At 39.9% G+C, this 18,581-nt stretch overlaps 1 protein-coding gene across 3 annotated transcripts in view; it reads left to right on the top strand.

The window, feature by feature from the left end:
- Positions 1-18,581, top strand: part of TRPM1 (transient receptor potential cation channel subfamily M member 1) — a 91,557-nt gene that overhangs the window by 13,281 nt on the left and 59,695 nt on the right. For 2 of the 3 annotated variants that reach the window (XM_079318116.1, XM_079318118.1), the window contains exons 1-2: positions 3,496-3,626; positions 14,226-14,321. In XM_079318116.1, coding sequence (XP_079174242.1) covers positions 14,319-14,321 — 3 coding nt within the window. In that variant the 5' untranslated portion in view covers positions 3,496-3,626; positions 14,226-14,318. Of the gene's footprint in view, positions 1-3,495; positions 3,627-14,225; positions 14,322-18,581 lie in introns of those variants that run through there. The other variant, XM_079318117.1, reaches the window with a different exon arrangement.

Genomic DNA, 18,581 nt, shown 5'->3' with positions numbered 1-18,581 from the left:
AGGAGAATCTCTTTTAGCACTGTGAGGTTTCCAGGAACACAATATTTGACAGTGTCATGAGGAGGAGTTGCTGTCTGTTATGTAAAGCCTGGCTCTGTACTGTGAGCTGTTCTGTTCCTCTCACATACAGAGGTTATACTCTGTGATCTGAGTTTTAGTGCTAATTGAGAGCATGGCATGTGCAACTTCAAATAGAGTAATCAGGATGAGATTCATTGCTCAGTACATCACAAGGCCTTGGTGTACCTTAGCTCTCAACAGAGAAGGCAATATCCTCTATTGGCCCCAGCACAGGGTGAATTTCATGCAGGAATGCATTTCTGCAAAGCTATTTAAGCTCCTAAGAGTTTAGATAATATTTAGTGGGATTTTCAGAGTTGCACATCTCAAACATCTACAGCAAAGCAAATGGCATTAAGGCATACAGTAATTTTTTAAAGTATTGTCTGCATCATGAGGCATCTATTGAAAAAAAAAAAATACTGGAAAAAATCCAGCTCCAAGTGTCCATTTAGAATTGTTTTAGAAATTTGCCTCTGACTTGAGTGGGAAAGGATTGTGAAAAGACTTAAGTAATTGGCATCTGACTTCATTATCACACAGTGTGGTTTTATGATTTATTGAGTAGTTGCCTACAATGACTGGTCTGTATAGTTTGTTTATATGGTATTAGGAAAAACATTTCTATAATTCTGTTGTGAACTCTCCTCTTCTGAAGGGATGTGTTTGTCCCCTCTACAGGCCTGCCTTCTCTGTGATTTTCAGACATTTTCTGAGAAATTGCCATGGCAATAAAAATGGCATCTCTCCTCCTCCACTTCTCTCCCTGCAAAGAATATCCTATTGTTTGTGAAAGGTAAGTGCTTTGGGTAGCAGCTGCAATCAACAGTGTGATAGATGGTTAATATTAACAGTGGTGGTTTAGTGCATAAACCAAGTTCTAACTATTTGAAAGTGAAATTAGGGCTGCCAGGCCTCACACTGTCCCACTGTTGACCACTGAAGGTTTGAGAAACTTTCAGTGGAAGCAGCTGACCAGACCTCAAGATGACTCTATACATCAAACTTCTTCCTAGTTCCATCATAGACTTTCAGATGTGTCTCATTGTTGGGTGAAACAGCTTCTGCCAAGGCACCAGGGTGAGGAGGGCAGCTTTGGGTGGCACTGTGTTAATGTACTCAGATTACTAAGAAACCAAGCAAGAAGGCAGCTGTGAGCCTTTCAAGCAGCATGCCATGGAAAAATAAAACACAAAGTGTGTATGTGCATGGGGGAATGTACCCAGTGTTTTGCACATTCCGGCAGAGGCCTCAGTAAAGACTGGAATTTTAATTCTCATCTGACAGCATTCCACAAAGACAACTTACATTCCCTTCCTGTTTCCCCCTCCTGGGAGATAAATGTAAAAAAAAAAATTGGCTGATTATTTATTCTGCCTTGGTTATCAAATAACTGTGGGAGTGCCAGCACTCAGAGTGCCAGAGTACTTTTGTTTAGTTCCTCATTTGGCTTTTCTGGGACTCATTAGGATTAGCTGCTTTTCTCTCTTTATATTACCATTCAAAATCAAGATCAGCAGTGTCTTCAGCTAACTTGTATCTCTGCAGGGACTCCTCTAGTTTCTTTTATCTACACACATGATCCAACCCCCACATGCCTGTTGCTGTAGTATAAGGCAGGAAAGAGGTGAGGCAATGACTCATATAAACTTCTTAACAGCACAATTAAAGTACAAAACCCCACCTATCCCAGTAGGAACAAAGATCTTGAGCTGCATAGCACCTGCTGTACAGTATTCTTATGTTTGTTCCAATATTTTTTGTTCTGAGTACAAATATGGAAAGTAGGCCTGTGTTCAAGGAATTTGAATGAAGGAAATGTTGGTTTTGGAACTGACATCAGTGTGAGATCAGGAGAACCAGATTTTGCACACAGTTGTCTCTTCATTTCTGGATTACAAACTATATACAAAAAGGTGTAGAAGTTTGTTTCCCTATGTAAGTAGGCCTGCCAGCATTTTTAATTACCCCATTTCAGCCACTGCTCATGACTAAAATAGTGAGTTAGTTGCATAGCTGAATTCATAAAACAATGAGTCTAACCACTTCAAACGAGGATGCTTTTTTTCCTCTTCTTCTAATTTTAGTACTAGTCACAGTAAAACTTCTTTATTGCAGAAACTTCTGTTTAGCACTGTTAAAAAAAAGTATCATCTTAGGGAAAAAACCCCATTATCAGTGGGATTACCTTCTCTATTCTCCTTGCCTTTGAATTGATGTTTTTTTAGAATGTCAATTTTGGTCCATACTGTGACACAGCTATAAGAAGCAGAGCACAAGGCCCACAATCCAGCAAGGGGGAAGATGGCTTAAGTTATCATTTTTTGCTTCTATGATTCGAGACAGCTTCAGCAGCTGAGGAGATTTACAGTACATAGAGAATATCTCATGTGTGACATTGATAGCAATGTTGTGTCCTGTAGTACTGTCCCTGGCAGACCTCTGGCACCTGAACTGTCACTGGGATGCTCAGAAGCCACCAATGTATTGTGCATTATTTGACTTCATTTTTCTCATGCACCTTTTCCTTGGGTAAATGAGTGACTATCTTTCCTCATGATTTAAGTTAGTTCCTAAGATAGGTGAAGACCTCTGGAGTTGTCCAAAGAGAGACACTGCAGAAATTTGAAAGCTGATTAATGTGTAGGAGGCAGAGGTATTTTTTTCCCCTTCTGGTTTACACTGCTACTTTTGAGCTCTATCATGAACTACTAGAGAAGATGAGGACAAGCATCACAGTATACAACCTGTACATGGCTTAGCTGTATCACTGGGCTGTGCTTAGGATGGCAGGGAAAGCTGTCCTGCAGCAGTGCTGCACATGGTGGCTGAGAGGGATCTTATAGGGACAAAAATCAGCAAACAATCCATTGCCTGTGTCCCTGTTCCCTGTGTCAGCCATTTGAGATAGCCAAGCTGCCTCACCACGGGAGAAGCCCACCCTATTCAAGTTCAGTGTTAAGAAATTGACTCAGTGCATATGAAAAAGGCATCAGTTATTGTCCAAGCTCCCCAAAACCTCTCAGGACATCTCAGAATCCTTGCCTAACCCCATTTCCAACAAAGGCATCACAGAAAGTGACTGTGAGATCAGCTTTCCTTTCATACATTCTCCCTCTTTACAACGTTGGCAGCGTAAAAGGATAGGCAAGGGGAAACAGTCCCTTAGGAAGCCTCTTTACAGAAGGAAAGTATCTATTTGCCTTTGTCTGATTGTTCCTTGGACCCTTTTAGAAGATGGTGGCTCTGTGCCAGAGTATCTGCCAGCCTGTGCTGTGCCATGAGCCCCACTGGAGGTGTTATGGACATGGTGTGCTTGGAATACCCTGAACCTTTGCAGGGTCTGTTCACAGCAAACGAGGAAGACGGGGACTTAAAAATTCTTCTCCCCTAATCAAGCTTAAGAACAAAAGCACTGAGCAGGAGAGCTGGTATGTGGGCTGGCTGCCTGGAAGGTAGCCCTGGGTTTCAGGGGTAAGATCTTGTGCTTGTGTCAGGAGGGTTTGCTCACAGAGATGGCTCTGCCTTAGGAATCACCCTGCAGTGAAGCACCTACTTCCCTTCTGGTAAGGAGGAAGGATAGTTCAGGGGAGGCTGATGGGCCAGAGTGGGAGCTAAAACATTCTGAAAGACTTGCTGGGAATTGGCAAATGCTCTGGGATTTTGAGGGCCTAACTATATGAATCTATTTAATTGCCTTTTGCCCAGAATCCTAAGCAGTGACTGGGCATTCTCTGAGTCTGTGAACACTAACCAAACACAAAAAAGAATGTTCATCTCATTTTCTCTCTTTTTTTTTTTTTTTTTTAATTGGTTGAGATTTTTTTAGTTGAACTAATTAAAAGCAAAGACTCCAGCCTCCATTAAAATCTTGTATTTTTCAGGTTAGTTGTAGATCAATATTAAGCCTGGGTTTGGTACTGCTTACAATAGCAGTGAAGCAATTGTCTTTTATGGTATCTATAAATCTCCTTATTTTCCAGAAGTTAATGTAATAATAATAGTCTTAAGGCTCTCTTTTTACCAGCTGTAAGTCTAATTTTCTAACAAGATGCTGCTAATTGTATTACTCTGGCTTCAGCAGTTTTGTTTGTGTCTTAGATTTGGCCCTTAGATGTGCAGTAGCTTCTCAGCCAGAGTTCTTGTTTTGGTCCTGTCAAATGTAGTTTTGTTGTAACATTAGCTTGTTCTTAGTAATTTTTATCTGCTTTATTTATTTATTATATTCTAGATTTTGCTACATCAATTACTTTTGCATTGTTGTTCAAAGAGATCACAAATTGTCTCAACTGGTTGTAATTACATTGCTCTAATTTCAGTGAGCACAACGTTTCTCTTGCCAGCTTTGTATTTAAAATATATAAAATTCTCAAAACCTTACATTACCTGAAAATTAATTTGGAAAACTATGCCCAAGAATCTCTTTCATAGTCTGCTTCTGTGAAAAATAAATGGATATGTTAGAGTCTGCCATCAGTCATAAGAGTTTTTGAAGCAAGTGATGTGTAGTCTGTTGGTCACATTTTGCTTGTGACCTTCCAACCTTCACAGTTGCTCTTGGGGAATCACTGTCTGAGTGTGGCCCTCCAGGTCTAAAAGTGAAGTAAAATTAAGCAGTATGAAGAGTCAGTTCTGTATAGGGAGACTAAAATACGTGTTTTGGGTTCATTTTCAGACATGCACTTTAAAGGCCAGTGTTCCAGCAAGAATTTTTTTCATTTTGTGATTTTTGTTAAAGATACTGCTGAAATGCAGATTAGAAATTGCAATTGCATTTGGCACTGTTAATCCAGCATCATAAGAAGAGGATCACTGTAGCTGAGGATGCAACAAAGCAATTAAAATTTTCAGAGAACATGTTACTTCCTCATTGCTGTTGGAAGCTGTGTTTCATTCTGCAATAAAAAGTTACAGATCCTCTGGAAATTCGGGTTATTGATTCTCTTCTCTCCCCATAATCCTCATGCCCTTCTTGACTCTTGTTCTGAAACTGTATTGTGACCTGTTCCTTTTTCTTTGGGAGTTGCTGCCAGCCTGACCTCAACGAAATATGTCCCTTCACCTTCCTTTTGGATGGAGACAGATCCATGTTTGTGCAGTTCAGTCACATCTGGGAGTGGTAAACACTGAAGCAGGGAATTCATACCGCTGACAAACGGTGCCGGTGGGAAGAAAACCCGCCTGGTGTGCGGAGGCAGATCTGCCTTTCCTGGCTTGCTCGTGCCATCTGCTGGAGCCTCCTGCTGCCGATGCTCTGTGGAGTTTTGGCTGCAGCAAGGCAGAGTGGGAGGAAAAGGAAACGTGCCTAAACCAGAACGACTCGGTTTGAGTCATCGGGCTGTGAGAAAGCAGGTGGGAACTGTCCAGGATGCATAAAGTGTAAAGAATAATTAAAGGTTTATTTGTGGTCGCATCAGTTATGACCTTTCTGGTTGTTTTTAGGACATGCAAAACTACTGAAGCCAGTGTACAAACTTGCATAATGCTGTCTTTTACGGCATGTGCTGCTGTGCAGAAAATAGGACTTTGAAGGTAGTTTAGTGAAAGCTAAGTAAAATAATTACTAAGTGGATTAATTTATAATGGTTTAGCTAGTTATGGGAACTAAAGTATTGTTACAAAAGTAACAGGCCACAAAGTAATTTCAGTTATATAAGGCTGTTATTCTGTGTATTTTAGATAATGATGGCTAGATAAACTTTGAGAACTTCTATGGCTCTCTTGTCACCTGTTTGGAAACTCACCTGCCCATCTTTCTTTCTTACAAATTAAAAAAAAATTTATAAGGTTTATTTCCAAGACAACTTCTTCCTTGGTACTTTGTCCTGCAAAGATTGCTTGTGTTACCTAAGTGAAATGCCACAAAATATTTTGTTTAAACAACATACTTCACCATGAGAGAAGTTAGCCCACACCAAAAATACCTCATTTAGGTTTTTGTTAAAATTTACATAAAAAACATAATTTCCCTTACAGAAACACAAGTTGTGATGCAGAATGTCAATAAATTCATGCTTGTTCTCACCAATGCCTTGGACAAATGCCTTACTGACTAGTGGCATTTCCAGGTAGTCCTTGGGAGTTTCATATTGGTTACAGCTGGTCTCTTCTAAAGTAGCAGGAACATCAAACAATGTCTCCAGTCAGAATCATTGTTTTTGTTCCTGCTGTGGGTGGAGTTACAGTGTTAACCCCTCCTGAGATTTGTTCCCTTCTTTGGTAACCAGCCTCGGCTCTGAAGGTATTTGGTTAGAAAAGATTAGGCTACACCCAAAACTGAGCACTGAATACAAGCACTGCTTTTTCTGACATGGCTTAACCTTCTCATAATTGCTGCCATGTAGGGAGTGGTGTGAGCCTGCTCCCATCTGCTCTCATTGATTCTCTGAGTGGGAGTTGTCTTGTGAGAGGAAGGGGTACATGACCTTATTACCTATCAGCTAAAACTGGAAAAGTGAAACATAAATATATGCCTGGTTCTGAGGCTTAAACAGCTACAGACTTAAAATTTGGACCTTTTTACTCAAAGCTGAACTTTCAGAAACCCTTTACCATATCACTTTCATGATTATCTGTGACACAGCACTGTCACCTTTGGCAACCAGTAAGTCTCTAATAGGAATAAAGCCTGTAGTAGTCCGTAGCAGCAAGCAGGCTTACTCAAGGGAATTAGGAATTAGCCTTTAGTAATACCCTGAGCAGACATTTGCACATCCTCTACCAGAGCTAAAAGAACCTCTACATGCTAAAGGCTATGGGGAATACTTTGATTTTAGACAGAACAATATCTTGCTATGTCTAACTAACACGTGCCCCAAGGATGTGGTGTTTTCTTCAAATCTGATAAGGTATGTGCTTCTCATTTTTTCTGTGTTAAGGAAACAAGCAAGATGATTTGGTGCAGGTGAGACAATAAAGCTGGTTGCCTTTTCTACCAGTGTTCTAGTGGCCATTTGCTTGGGTCAAAGACCTTTTGCAAAGCAGAAAGCTAAATAAAGCTCATTCTGCCTTCGGGGAGATGAGAGCTGCCTGTGTTATTCTCCCAAGAGGGGGTCAGAGAGCTCTAAGAGGGGTCTCTTCTGTTGTCTTCTGATGCTTCTTCATCCTAAGGAGTTTAAATCTGAGGGCTTTTTTCAAAACAATAATATTTTCATGTCAAGATGTTCTCAGTCTTGTCTGCAATACAAGAGAGGGATTCTTTTTCTTCAAAATGAATAATGAAAGTCAATTTTTAGCCATCTGACAGATGCGTGAGGAGGAAGTACAGAGGTACATATATGTTTTGTTATGTACTTGTTAAATGCTTTCTTGAATTCAGGGATTTTAGTACTCATTATTACTTCTAGGACAAAACATTGCTGATACACAGAACAGTAAAAAAAAATAGATGATGAATAAAAAATGCTTGATGCAAGGTGAAGATTCCAAATTAACTGATTTTGTTTAACTGGTGTTATTTTTATTTCACTGTCATGATTTTCTCTTCAGTGTTCCTTGAGCTGAAACAAAAGGGTGGAGCTCTGAACATTTGAAGTTCATCTTACTTTCCCAATTCACTGCAATCTCTTATGGTCACAGTTACTTTGAGATGAACACATAACAGAAAATCAGATCAATAGAGTAGCTTTCTTCATATCTGTATTGATTATGTGGCTGCTGAAATGCAGCTTGATGACTTAGTTATTAGTTGGGGTGGGCCTTGAGTGGCTGAGGTGAGAAATTTCTTAGCCTTGAAGTTCCTGGGATGAGAGCTTGGGAGTTTTGCAGAGGTGCAGTGCACAGCAGCTGGGAAGCACTGGTGAATATGATGTGTCAACTCCAAGCTCAATGGCAGCAGTAAAACCTCAGTTTTATGGTCATCTGCTTTTGTTTGTGAGGGCTCACTCTTTTGCTGATTATCCATGCAACCATGTGTGCCATAAATATAAACTACAGTTCAGACATTCTCTTTGCAGCCCCAGCTGCCAGTTTCGGGGGTGTCAATATGAAATTCTTCAAAGTACCTTTCTGTAGGAAATTTCTTACTAATTTTGCTGCAGAAGTCTTGCTTGATGTACAGTTTTCTGCTGGTAATATCAAGCTGAATGATACCAACATGTGCCTTCACCCTTTCATTGGGCCACCCAAGTTTGGAAATTGAAAGTTCAGAAGTAAGTTGTGGCCAAAGAGTTCTTCCAAGAATCTGTCTTTTATCCTAGGACAACTTGGATAGAATATGGATTAAGCTAAGCAAGAGTAATGCATTATCAAGGGAAGTGACTGCAAATGGAGCCAGTTGGGGATGTAGTCATCAGGACTAATTGCATATGCATGTGTTCAAAGCTACAAATGCTTTCTTTCACTCTTGTCTCCATTGAAGCCACTTGTTAGACTTGCTTGAAACTGCTTGCCATCATAACTAATTTAAAACCTTTTGCATCAAGCTGAGGCCAAGATTTCATCTGAAAAATAGCAGTGGTTCAAGTTGCCTTATCACCTTGTTTATTCCTTTTTCAGTTTGGAGATTTTTTTTTCATTCACAATTACAACTGGATGTGTTCTGAAAAAATAGGTCTTCAGTGTTCACTGAGTTCTGTTTAATCTGCTTATTGCCTCCAAAAACAAATGTGAAAATTCTGATTCAATTGTGTGTGTGCATGCTGAGAATTAGTTGGCTGCAGTGAAACAATATAACAACAGTTTTCTAATTTAACAGTAGAGATCCTGGAAAAGCCTAGTTCATATCAACTTCATTAAAGGTGGAATTCAGCCTACTGCTGAGGGCTGGCATAAAGCCAGTCTATGCTTAACTCTCCCTAAGTCCTAAAATATGCACTGCTTTTGTTTCTGAACTATGGTAAATTTTATATGGAGAACTTAATACCTGTAAGGATTGGGTCCCAAAAGCTGTAGTAATTGCTAAGGGGGAAAAAAATCAGAAATGTTCTATTGCACAGCACAGAAGAGTACTTCCTAATGAACTAGAATTTGCTTTCATAGTCATGAATTTCATCTTCTGTCAAACTAGTATTGGATTTCATTATTTTCAAATTTTTTCTCAAGACCAACTTATAAAATATTTCAAGAAGCCCTCATTTCATTGTAATTCAGCTGTTGTGAAGCATGTGAAATGCAATTTTTTGAGGACATATGGGGAAGGCTACTTTGGGTGCACTATTAATCAGGTATATATTGACTGGAAATTCGTGTATGTATGTTTGCAACTAAATAGATGTGTTAACTTGAAATGTTGCACTTTCCTCTGCTGAGACAGCTTGCTAAATTCAGCAACAATAGCAGAGTATGGTGGTAGCATGTGGAAGTCTGCCATGCAGGCAGGGACATTGCTACTCTGCTGCTGCTGCAGTGGTGACTGTCCAGGGTTTTGCACAGCCTGGCTTTGGTGGCACCTGCACTGTGCCTTCAGTAAAACAGTGTCTGGCAGCTCAGCACTGGGGTCACCCAGTTTTCCCAGGTACGACTGCCAGCCATGTTATCAGGGGATACTAAACTGTGATTCTTTCAATGGGTAGAAAAACAAAGGAATGTGAGCAAACCCTGCCAAAACATGGTTTATTTCTGTGTAATTCCCCCAGCTCCCTTCTTTCAGTCATATGTTGATAATGTGAAGTGATGGAGTCTGAGTTTCATAGGTCAAACAATATAGTTTAAAAACCTGTTTAAAGTGATGCCTTAAGTTTTAGCTTCCATATTTCCCAGATTATGTACTGCATTAGTATATAACTCTAAACTTTATATAAAGTGTTAGCAAGTTCTCTTCAGTTTGGTTAGACAAAACAATCCTTTTCCAACCTGAGAACCAAGGACACTGTTGCAGCTTCAGGCCCAAAAAGTGTAAACAACAGGAAATTGAGGAGAGCAATCTGGGAGGATGGGGCTTCATAGCCTGAAGCTGTAACTGGACAGTTAACCCAAATATGTAAATGGACCAAAACTTATAAGGGTGTGGAAACTTGTGACACAGTATCTGTCATGGCTCCATCATGAGTGGAGTCACAGCCAGGTTCTTGTACTGCCCAGGGTGTACCCTTTGAAGGCCTTTTAATAAATGCCTACTCTATTCCTTTAACACTGTCTAGCCTCTGCTCCTGGTAGCCTCTTCAGGCACCAAAAGAGTTTTTCCTTTCTGAAGGCTCCTTAAAGTCAGTGTTGAAGCAATAAGTGTGCTAAACGTGGATGTAGCTGCAGTCCACATTGTCTGTTCCAAGTAACACACATTTTACACTCCTGAGTTTTTCCCATCTTAGTGAATACACATATAGTCTTAGCTGACTGCAAAAAGATTACTTCAGTGGGCTTAATCTATGACATAGACTAATCTTGGTGTGATCCTATTACTGCAAGGTCAGCTGGGATTGTAGTGTTTGATTGTCTTGCTTTGCTCATTTGATTCCAGCATTTGTGGTTTGGAGCAGTTTTTGTCTTTATTGGTATCTCTGAGACTTTGTAGTCAGGAGAGAGAGATAGCTGACTCATGTTATCCCAGCTTTGAAAAGCTTAGGAAATTGTGAAGGAGGGAACAGGAGGGTCCTCGTCTCATGATGTGTCCTCTAATCAGTGTTACCTTTTGAAATTAAGTTGCAGCAAAGGAAATCATTTGTCAGACCTCTGAAGATCTGTGTGGCAGGGGTTGGTCACCTGGAAGGTATTGCTGTGATAAATGTTCCTAGCAGAAATGGAGAGCCTGACACTGATGGAGCTGGTAAAGGTGGGAATTCTAGAATTGCCCCTGGACCAACATCTGGCCAATGGGTCTGTCAGTGGTAACTTCCCTTTGCCACTCAGCACAGCAGGCTGGTGGCTCTCAGGTCTGGGTGTTGCTGGTAGAGCATTAATCTGTAGCTGCCCAGAAGCTCTTTGTTTCCAGTGATTTACTTGGTGCATCTCAGCACTGGGCATGAACTGCAGCTGATGTCATGATCAGCAGGTAAGAGGGATGAGGTGCTCCTGGCAGCCCATGAGAGTGTGTGGGGGTGTCTTTGTCTGGTATAAGCACTAGAGCAGCTCCTGTTGGCAATCACAAGGAAATCAGTGAAAACTTTAAGGGGTTGCCCCCTTCTTCTACAGAGACTGGCAGCAAAAAGCACAGTTGCTTTTTTATCTAGTGCCTAAAATGCAGATGGGAGCAATGGATTTTTCTCCTCATCGGTGTTTTAAAATCTCCTCCAATTTAATTAGGTTAGTGCAGCTTTCTTAACAAGTATCAGTCAACAGAAGGTAAAAAATACTACAGTCAGAAAACATCCAGCATAATGGCAAAAGTCACTGGAATGTCACAGGACTCTGTGAATTTTGCAATGGCAATAAACCAGCAGTACACTGGACAAATTATTGTGTTTAAATATGAACATATCTGACCTTGCCCACATGCCAATGTATTCAACATGTGGCCATAAAAAGATTCCAATGCATCAAGCATTTTTCATTCATCATCTGTTTCTTCTACTGTTCTGTGTATCAGCAATGTTTTGTCCTAGAAGTATAATGAGTACTAAAATCCCTGAAATTCAAGAAAGCATTGAACAAGTACATAACAAAACATATATGTACCTCTGTACTTCCTCCTCACGCATCTGTCAGATGGCTAAAAATTGACTTTCATTATTCATTTTGAAGAGAAAGAATCCCTCTCTTGTATAACAGACAAGGTAGAGAATATCTTGACATGAAAATATTATTGTTTTGAAAAAATCCCTCAGATTTAAACTCCTTAGGATGAAGGAGTATCAGAAGACAACAGAAGAGACCCCTCTTAGAGCTCTCTGAGCCCCTCTAGGGAGAATAACACAGGCAGCTCTCACCCTGAAGGCAGTGGTTGTGTTTCTGGAGGGAGGGCGGTGTCGGTGCATTCCCAAGGGAACACTCTGCCAAGCAGCGCCGGCGGCAGCGAGAGATTGAGCGCCGAGCTCGGGGGTGGGAGCCCGCCCGGGATGCGCATCCTGCGCTTGGAACTTTGCACCCCAGCCCAGTGCTATCATTAATGCATTAATTAATGCCTTACCAAAGCATCTCAGGGCAGCCTGTCCTCCTCCGTTTCTAGAATTGATAGCGGTTCGGTTATTTCCTAGTGGGAACCAATTGCTTCTTCTACCTCGGGAATGATGAAGTGCAGTGGGAAGCCTTGTTCCATCATTTAGCGTGTTGAATATTAGCAGAGCTTCCAGCACATCTGCTCTTCTGACATTCCTTGGTTACCCAAGCAGATTTTTTGTCACCCTGTAGATACTGGCTTGTGGTGGGAAGCAGAAATAAGGAACTTTCAGAGCTACAATCTCATTCTTTCTGTTCTCAGATCAGTGGAGTTTTGTGATTTGGTTTCCAGTGGGGCAGTTCAAGGCTTCCACACTTACTTGTCATTAAATTATTCATTTTGCTTATGCTTTAATTTTTCAGTTCTCTCTTTTTCTTCACTATCCTTTCAAGTCCCCTGTTATTAGCTAAGTAAGAAACCTTCTTTCTTGCAGCCTTTAGTTACTCATAGATATGAAAATATTCTGGATTTATTTAACTGGTTTTGTTTGAGACATGGTAATGCATTGACACAAGTGGTGCATTGAATACTGAAACCATGATTTTACTCAAAGAAAACCTTGTGCAATTCTTCTGAGATGCTGTTCTCATTGAATTCATTCTATGTCAAAACCCCACTTGCTTTTAGTTGTTTGAATAGAAACAGAGTGCTTGAAAAATAATGACAATATAGGGAAAATGGAGAAAAAATCTTGACCTGGTTATTCAGATAAATTGATCATAATGGTCATGAGGTATGAATAGTCTGCTACTTTATATCATTTGTCAATCTAGGCTAACAGGTGTTTTACTTTAGGACAGGGAAGTGCCTTGTCACGTAGACAAGTCTGAGACCAGTGAGAAGCCCTTTCTCAGGGCTGATGATGCACAAAAACATGGAAAAAGGTCCAGCAATGCTGGTTTGTAAAATAATCATATAAAGTGCAGTGTAATCCTTTCTGTTATCTAATTTATTGCTACAATGAATTTATTTACTAATAAATTACTACTATGAGGACTGGAAAGAGTTATGGTTTTCTATCTGTCTGAAAGGAAAGTCACTTCTGAGTGTGCTGAGACTGAACATCATTGTAATAATTTGCTGTCATTACCCTTAAAATAGAAGTCATAGAATGTTTATAGAGGCTTAGCTTTTTATCCAGAGTAACATTTCTTTGTGGGGACCCCTGGGATGAGGGTGGCTGGAGTATGGAAGCCCCAGATGTAAAGATAGACTGGAAGAACTTGTTCAGCCTGGGGAGAAGGGGGCTAAGGAAGAATTAAGTTGCAGTCTTCCACTAAGTAAAGAAGTGTTACAGGAAATAGAGAGGGGAAATATGAAAATGTGAGAGAGGAAATATGGAGCCAGATTCTCCTCCTAAGTGCAGAAGGAAGAACCAGTGCAGCAAGGGAAATTCCAGACACATAATGAAAGAAAGCCCTTTCAGTAGGGGAATGGTGGAGTACTGTATCAGCTTACCCAGAGGACTGGAAACACTGTCCTTTGGGGTTTACAGCATTCAGCTGGGCAAAAGCCTTGATCACTTGATCCAACTTTCAGGTTGTCTCTCCTTTGAATGGGAGGTCTGACTAGGGGAGCTTCACAAGTTGCTCCAACTTATTTTTTTTAATGATTCTACAAATACAGGGGAGCTGATGGTTGATCACCTCCAAGAATGAGGTGACAGTGTGATCTGGTGGGTTTCTACTCCCGTGGCAGGTTATTGATATAAGGTTACTTGCATGTGTTTTCTTATTTACTAGCATGAGGTTTATTGTTCATGTGATCAGTGTTGATTATTTCTCATATGTGAGAGTGCTCACATGGGCACCAATTGACAGACCCACTAGCAAGAGGTTGTTTGTTTATCTTTTCTGTCCACATCTCATGAACTGTTTTAATTTTTCTTTAAACTTGCTGTTTTCCTTGCAAGTGAAAGAGAAGGGGCAGACAGTTGCTAAATGAGAAAGGTTCTAGAATGGAGAAACAGATAATGCTGAAGTAAAAGTACCACAAAATGGCCCACAGTCTTCCTCTGAATTTAGGTGTAGAATTGACTAGATGGAACTTCTTCCCTCTAGCTGTCACCTGCCAGTCACTTGCTGGGTTTTTGTGTAAATTGTTGTGTTTTTAATCCAAATATGCTCTTGCCTAGGTTGCTGCAGCAGTGCTTTGAGGATATGTAGTTTACAGAAGAAGTTGACTCTTCACCCAGCAGTCCCTGGTGACCTCCAGAGGGCTCATTCTCATGGTAGGTAACCAAACCAGCACTGAGAAATATTCTGTCTGTGCTTTGCTTCAGGGAGGCAAAATGAAGAATCAAGAATTGTGAAGTGTACCATGGGCCCTAGGCTGGTTTTTCAGCTAAACACAACTCTTGAAATTTTTATATCGTATCTCAAATGTCAAAGGACATCAAACCAGCATTTTTTTTTTCAGAAAACATTCTTTTAAGTCATCAGATTTTTAAAAAGTGCTTTGTTTTTTTATAATCCATTGCCTATAAAAGAAACTTGTGTTTAGTTTCCTACTTATATTAAATGCAAAGTGAAGGAAGGCCTAATTTACATCTCTTGTACATGTAGGTCTTTACAGAGGTCTAAGCCTCTATTACTCCTTCCTGTCAGTGTAAATAAAGTTCATTGGATTATAGACTGCTGCTTTCTATATTTAGTTTGACTACTACAGTGAGTGGAAACATTTTAGCTGGCATGATGGACTACAGATCAAAGCTTTAAATCTATTGCTTTTTGTTTTAAACTAACATCAAACATCTCTGAGGTGATGTCATAGAATACAACTCTATGTATTTTCTATGGGCTCTATGTTTTTCTGTGGGCTGAAGCAATTACAGTTGCCACTAACCAAACTATTTACTTTTTAAAAACATGTTGTGGTAGGTCCTTTGGGACGTGGATCTGTTCATGACTGCAGATATTAAATTCCCATGGTGTGATATGAATAAGATGTACAGCTAATTATATTTTAGTGTGTTACTTCTGTACACTTTGAAATGGGAGCATCCTGCTTTTCCCAGAGAGCAGGCTGTCAAGGGATTGGTGGGGATATTGCAAATAGTGTTGCTTGTACTCTGCTTGCTCCATTATTGAGTTGTAAACTCCTGTTTTTTTTAATAATCAGAGGCTGAACAATATGATTTTATTACAAAACATGGAGGATGATAGACAGGTGTGTCACTTCATGTCATGAATTATTCCATTTCACAACCATTTTAAGGGTCTTTCACTTCCATACTGTGCCAAATATTCATTTGTCATCCAACAATAAATATCCTGTTGTGAGAGATTACTGTGCTTTCCTGCCTCTGTGTTGATTTAGACCACGTGGTTACACAGATCTAATCCAGGCCTCATAAACCATTGAATCAGCTCAACTGATGAAGCAGAAAACTCCAACATGAGACAGGAACCTTGGTAGTAACATTTGTTTAAAAGGTTTCCTAATGGGAGACTACACTCCTAAAACCACCAGCTCTTTTGGAAAATCTATTAAACTTGTGCTTGTCAACCACAGAGCTGTTGAAAGTGCCAGCATGGTGTGTGTCTCTGTTTTCCAATCTAGTGGAAGTGGCCTGTGAAGAATTATATAAACACAGTGGGGGCAAGAACATCAGCTTAGTTGCCTGATTTTTCAGCTGGGGTTAGTAGTCAGCAGCTTCTGTTGCACTGATTGCTTTCATCTGGCTCTTGAATGCAAATGTCCCTTTGGTATTGATGACTTGAAAAATTCCAGAGTGGTCCTTAAAATGCAGCAAGAACAGTTACAGGGAGCTCAGATATCTTAGAATCACAGATTCAAAGGTTAATTCAGTTAATGCCTTACATTCTACTCTGTGTTTTGATGAATAGATTTGTTTTCTAAATTTCTGCTTTCTGAAGATTATGTCCCTATTTTTCTTCTTTGCTGACCAGAACAACAAATTTGGTGCATCTCTGTGTACGGTCTCTTCCACCTTGTTTTGTTTTAGCTTCCCAGCATTTTTTGTGCCTTCTCCAACCAGCTGCAAGCAGGCACTTATGCCAACTTTACTGAGGAACAAAAGGATGAACCTAAAAAAATGTCATAAAGAGGAAAGTATGACTCTTTAGCTAAATCCTCTAAGTTAGAGTTCTGACTTAACCTCACAGTTACAGATCTGCTGTCCCTGTGTATTTTTTCTGAAATCCATCTCTGATTTCTCAGCACTCTCATCCATTTTCTTTTTCTAAACCAGACTCTGTAACAAACTCACAGAATCTCAGAATCACTAGGTTGGAAGAGATCTTTGAGATCATTAAGCCCAGCCCATGCCCTAACTAGACTGGCTGATGTCTTCTGGAACCAACTAGATATTTCCTAGTCCATAATTGTTTTGTTGTTCTTTTAAAGTACCTTGTCTCATCCTCATTTCTTGTTTGCCTCCTTTTGATCTCACTCTGCACATTTTAGGCAGAATAGTACAGAACAGATGCACTGACATATTAGTGAGAATTCATGAAGGCAATACACACCACACCTTATCTACCCTCATTCCCTAATTAGTTAGAATCTAACTGGTAATCTTATGGGTTGTTTGCTTTTAAAACCTTGTCACTCTTATCCTGTGGCCTGATGAGGCACACTTGCTGTCAGCAGTTATCCTTTAAGGCTCCACCAGGCCTCTAACCCATGGTCTGCTGAGGACCATCTGCTCTTTTCATGTGCCTTTCTAGTGATACCAAAACAATTTCCATCTGACTGCCCTGTGCTTTGCACAAATAAAGACCTTTTGGGCTGCTGCTTCTAAAGTAGATTTACCTTCAATCACCATTTATTAAATCTCTGTCCATTAAAAACCATAGCTTGCAGAAGCTGTGTGCATTAAGCCTGATTATAGAGGCAGTAGAGAAGAGGGAGGGGGCCAGCAGTTGCTATCAGTGGATTGCCTTGTTTTTCTGCTTGGCTGGCTGCTGGTAACACTTGTGACAGTGTCTGTATCAGAACAGGAGTTTCATCATTTGGTTTTGATTTTTTTTTCTATGCATTTGTCTTTTTATTTAAGCTGTAACTTAATGATGGCTTCAGGAAAAAGCCTGCTCAGACTGCATGACTGAAATCAGGGTTTTCTTTGATACTGGGGTACTAGTTCCATGATGGAGGGGAGTAAGAAAGGAAAGTTCACAGGTTCCTTACGGAGGATGAGTGGCTCTTTCAAACGCACTTCATTTAAAGGTTCAGCATCTGGATCACAGAAGGTAAGTCTGCAATTACCCAAACAGAACAGCCAGAGGGAAACAGCTGCAGGCACTGTTTGGCCCTCTTGCTTTTAACAGCTGGTACTGTTATGAATGAGAACTATTCCCTTTGTGCTTGTTTGAGTCTCAGAGGCATCAGTCATGTTCATTGCACTGGTTCTAGCAATTAATCTTATTCCTGTTATAGGAGCTCTTCCACAAGTTCCACAGTTCTTCCACTGCCCAGGGCTAGCCTGTAATTATTCCCATCCATACTCAACATCACGTTTTGATGACTGTTGATACTCAGTGTTTGCCACCAATTTAGATGCAGAAAAGGCGAAGATTGGTAGGATGCATAGAAGATTTTGATGTGATTCACTGAACTGCAGATTACAGATTCTATGAGAAATTCAGTCTGTGCTTAGAGTATTTGCTGTGTAGGTTATGAATGAAAAAACAAGGCAGGAGAAAGTAGACACGAGTGATTGCTTTATTATGTGTGAGTTCACTGTTGTTATCATAAGTTTGTATGTTGTAAACTAATAGCAAGAATTAATTTTTTAACTGTTTTCAAACTATTAAGAGGACTTATGTACATATTTTGTCCATTGATAGATTCTTTTTACGAGAGATATTGACTAACTTGAGCTTGGGATTAGATTCCAGCTTAACTGGCCTTTTTCAAACTGATTCCACTCAATGAGAAACAATTTCTATCTACTCTTTGAACCCCTGCAACCCTCTTCTAATTTCTGCTTATTGTCATCACAGTGTTAGAGTCAGATTCTAACTAAAGGGGCTCAGAAATAATGATAAAGGAAATTGAAAAGTATTTCCCCCTTTAAAATGTCTTCAAGCTTGCTTTGATACTGCAAAAAATGTATTTGCATAAAATGTTGTACATTTTACTTCTTTAATGGAATAAAGTCAGAGTAAAATATCCAGGCAAAAAATTGTTTAATTTTGTCCCACTATTCCCATGGGAAGGACTAGTCAAGTGAAGGTAGAAGGAGCACAGTTCAGACTTTGTTTTTCTTGACTTCTTATTATAAGAAAATGTTGTCTTTCAAAAGCTGAAAATTCCTTTCATGGCTTGCTTATTTTGTTTTTCCTAATTCTTTTGGTGTCTATTTACTTTAATGTTCATTTCAGAAACAGAAACTTTATCTTTCATGAAAAAAGTTATTAGAGCTGAGTAAAAAACCCTAGATTTTTAATGCTAATTTAGTAGGGTGTGTTACTTCTGCCAGAAATGCTGGGGGCTGGCTCTGTGACATCAGTAGCACAGTGTCATC

This window comes from Erithacus rubecula, assembly GCF_903797595.1.
Source record: "Erithacus rubecula genome assembly, chromosome: 14".
NCBI classification, from domain to species: domain Eukaryota; kingdom Metazoa; phylum Chordata; class Aves; order Passeriformes; family Muscicapidae; genus Erithacus; species Erithacus rubecula.
Note: the sequence above shows the minus strand (reverse complement) of the source record. Positions and strands in the feature narration are given on the sequence as shown.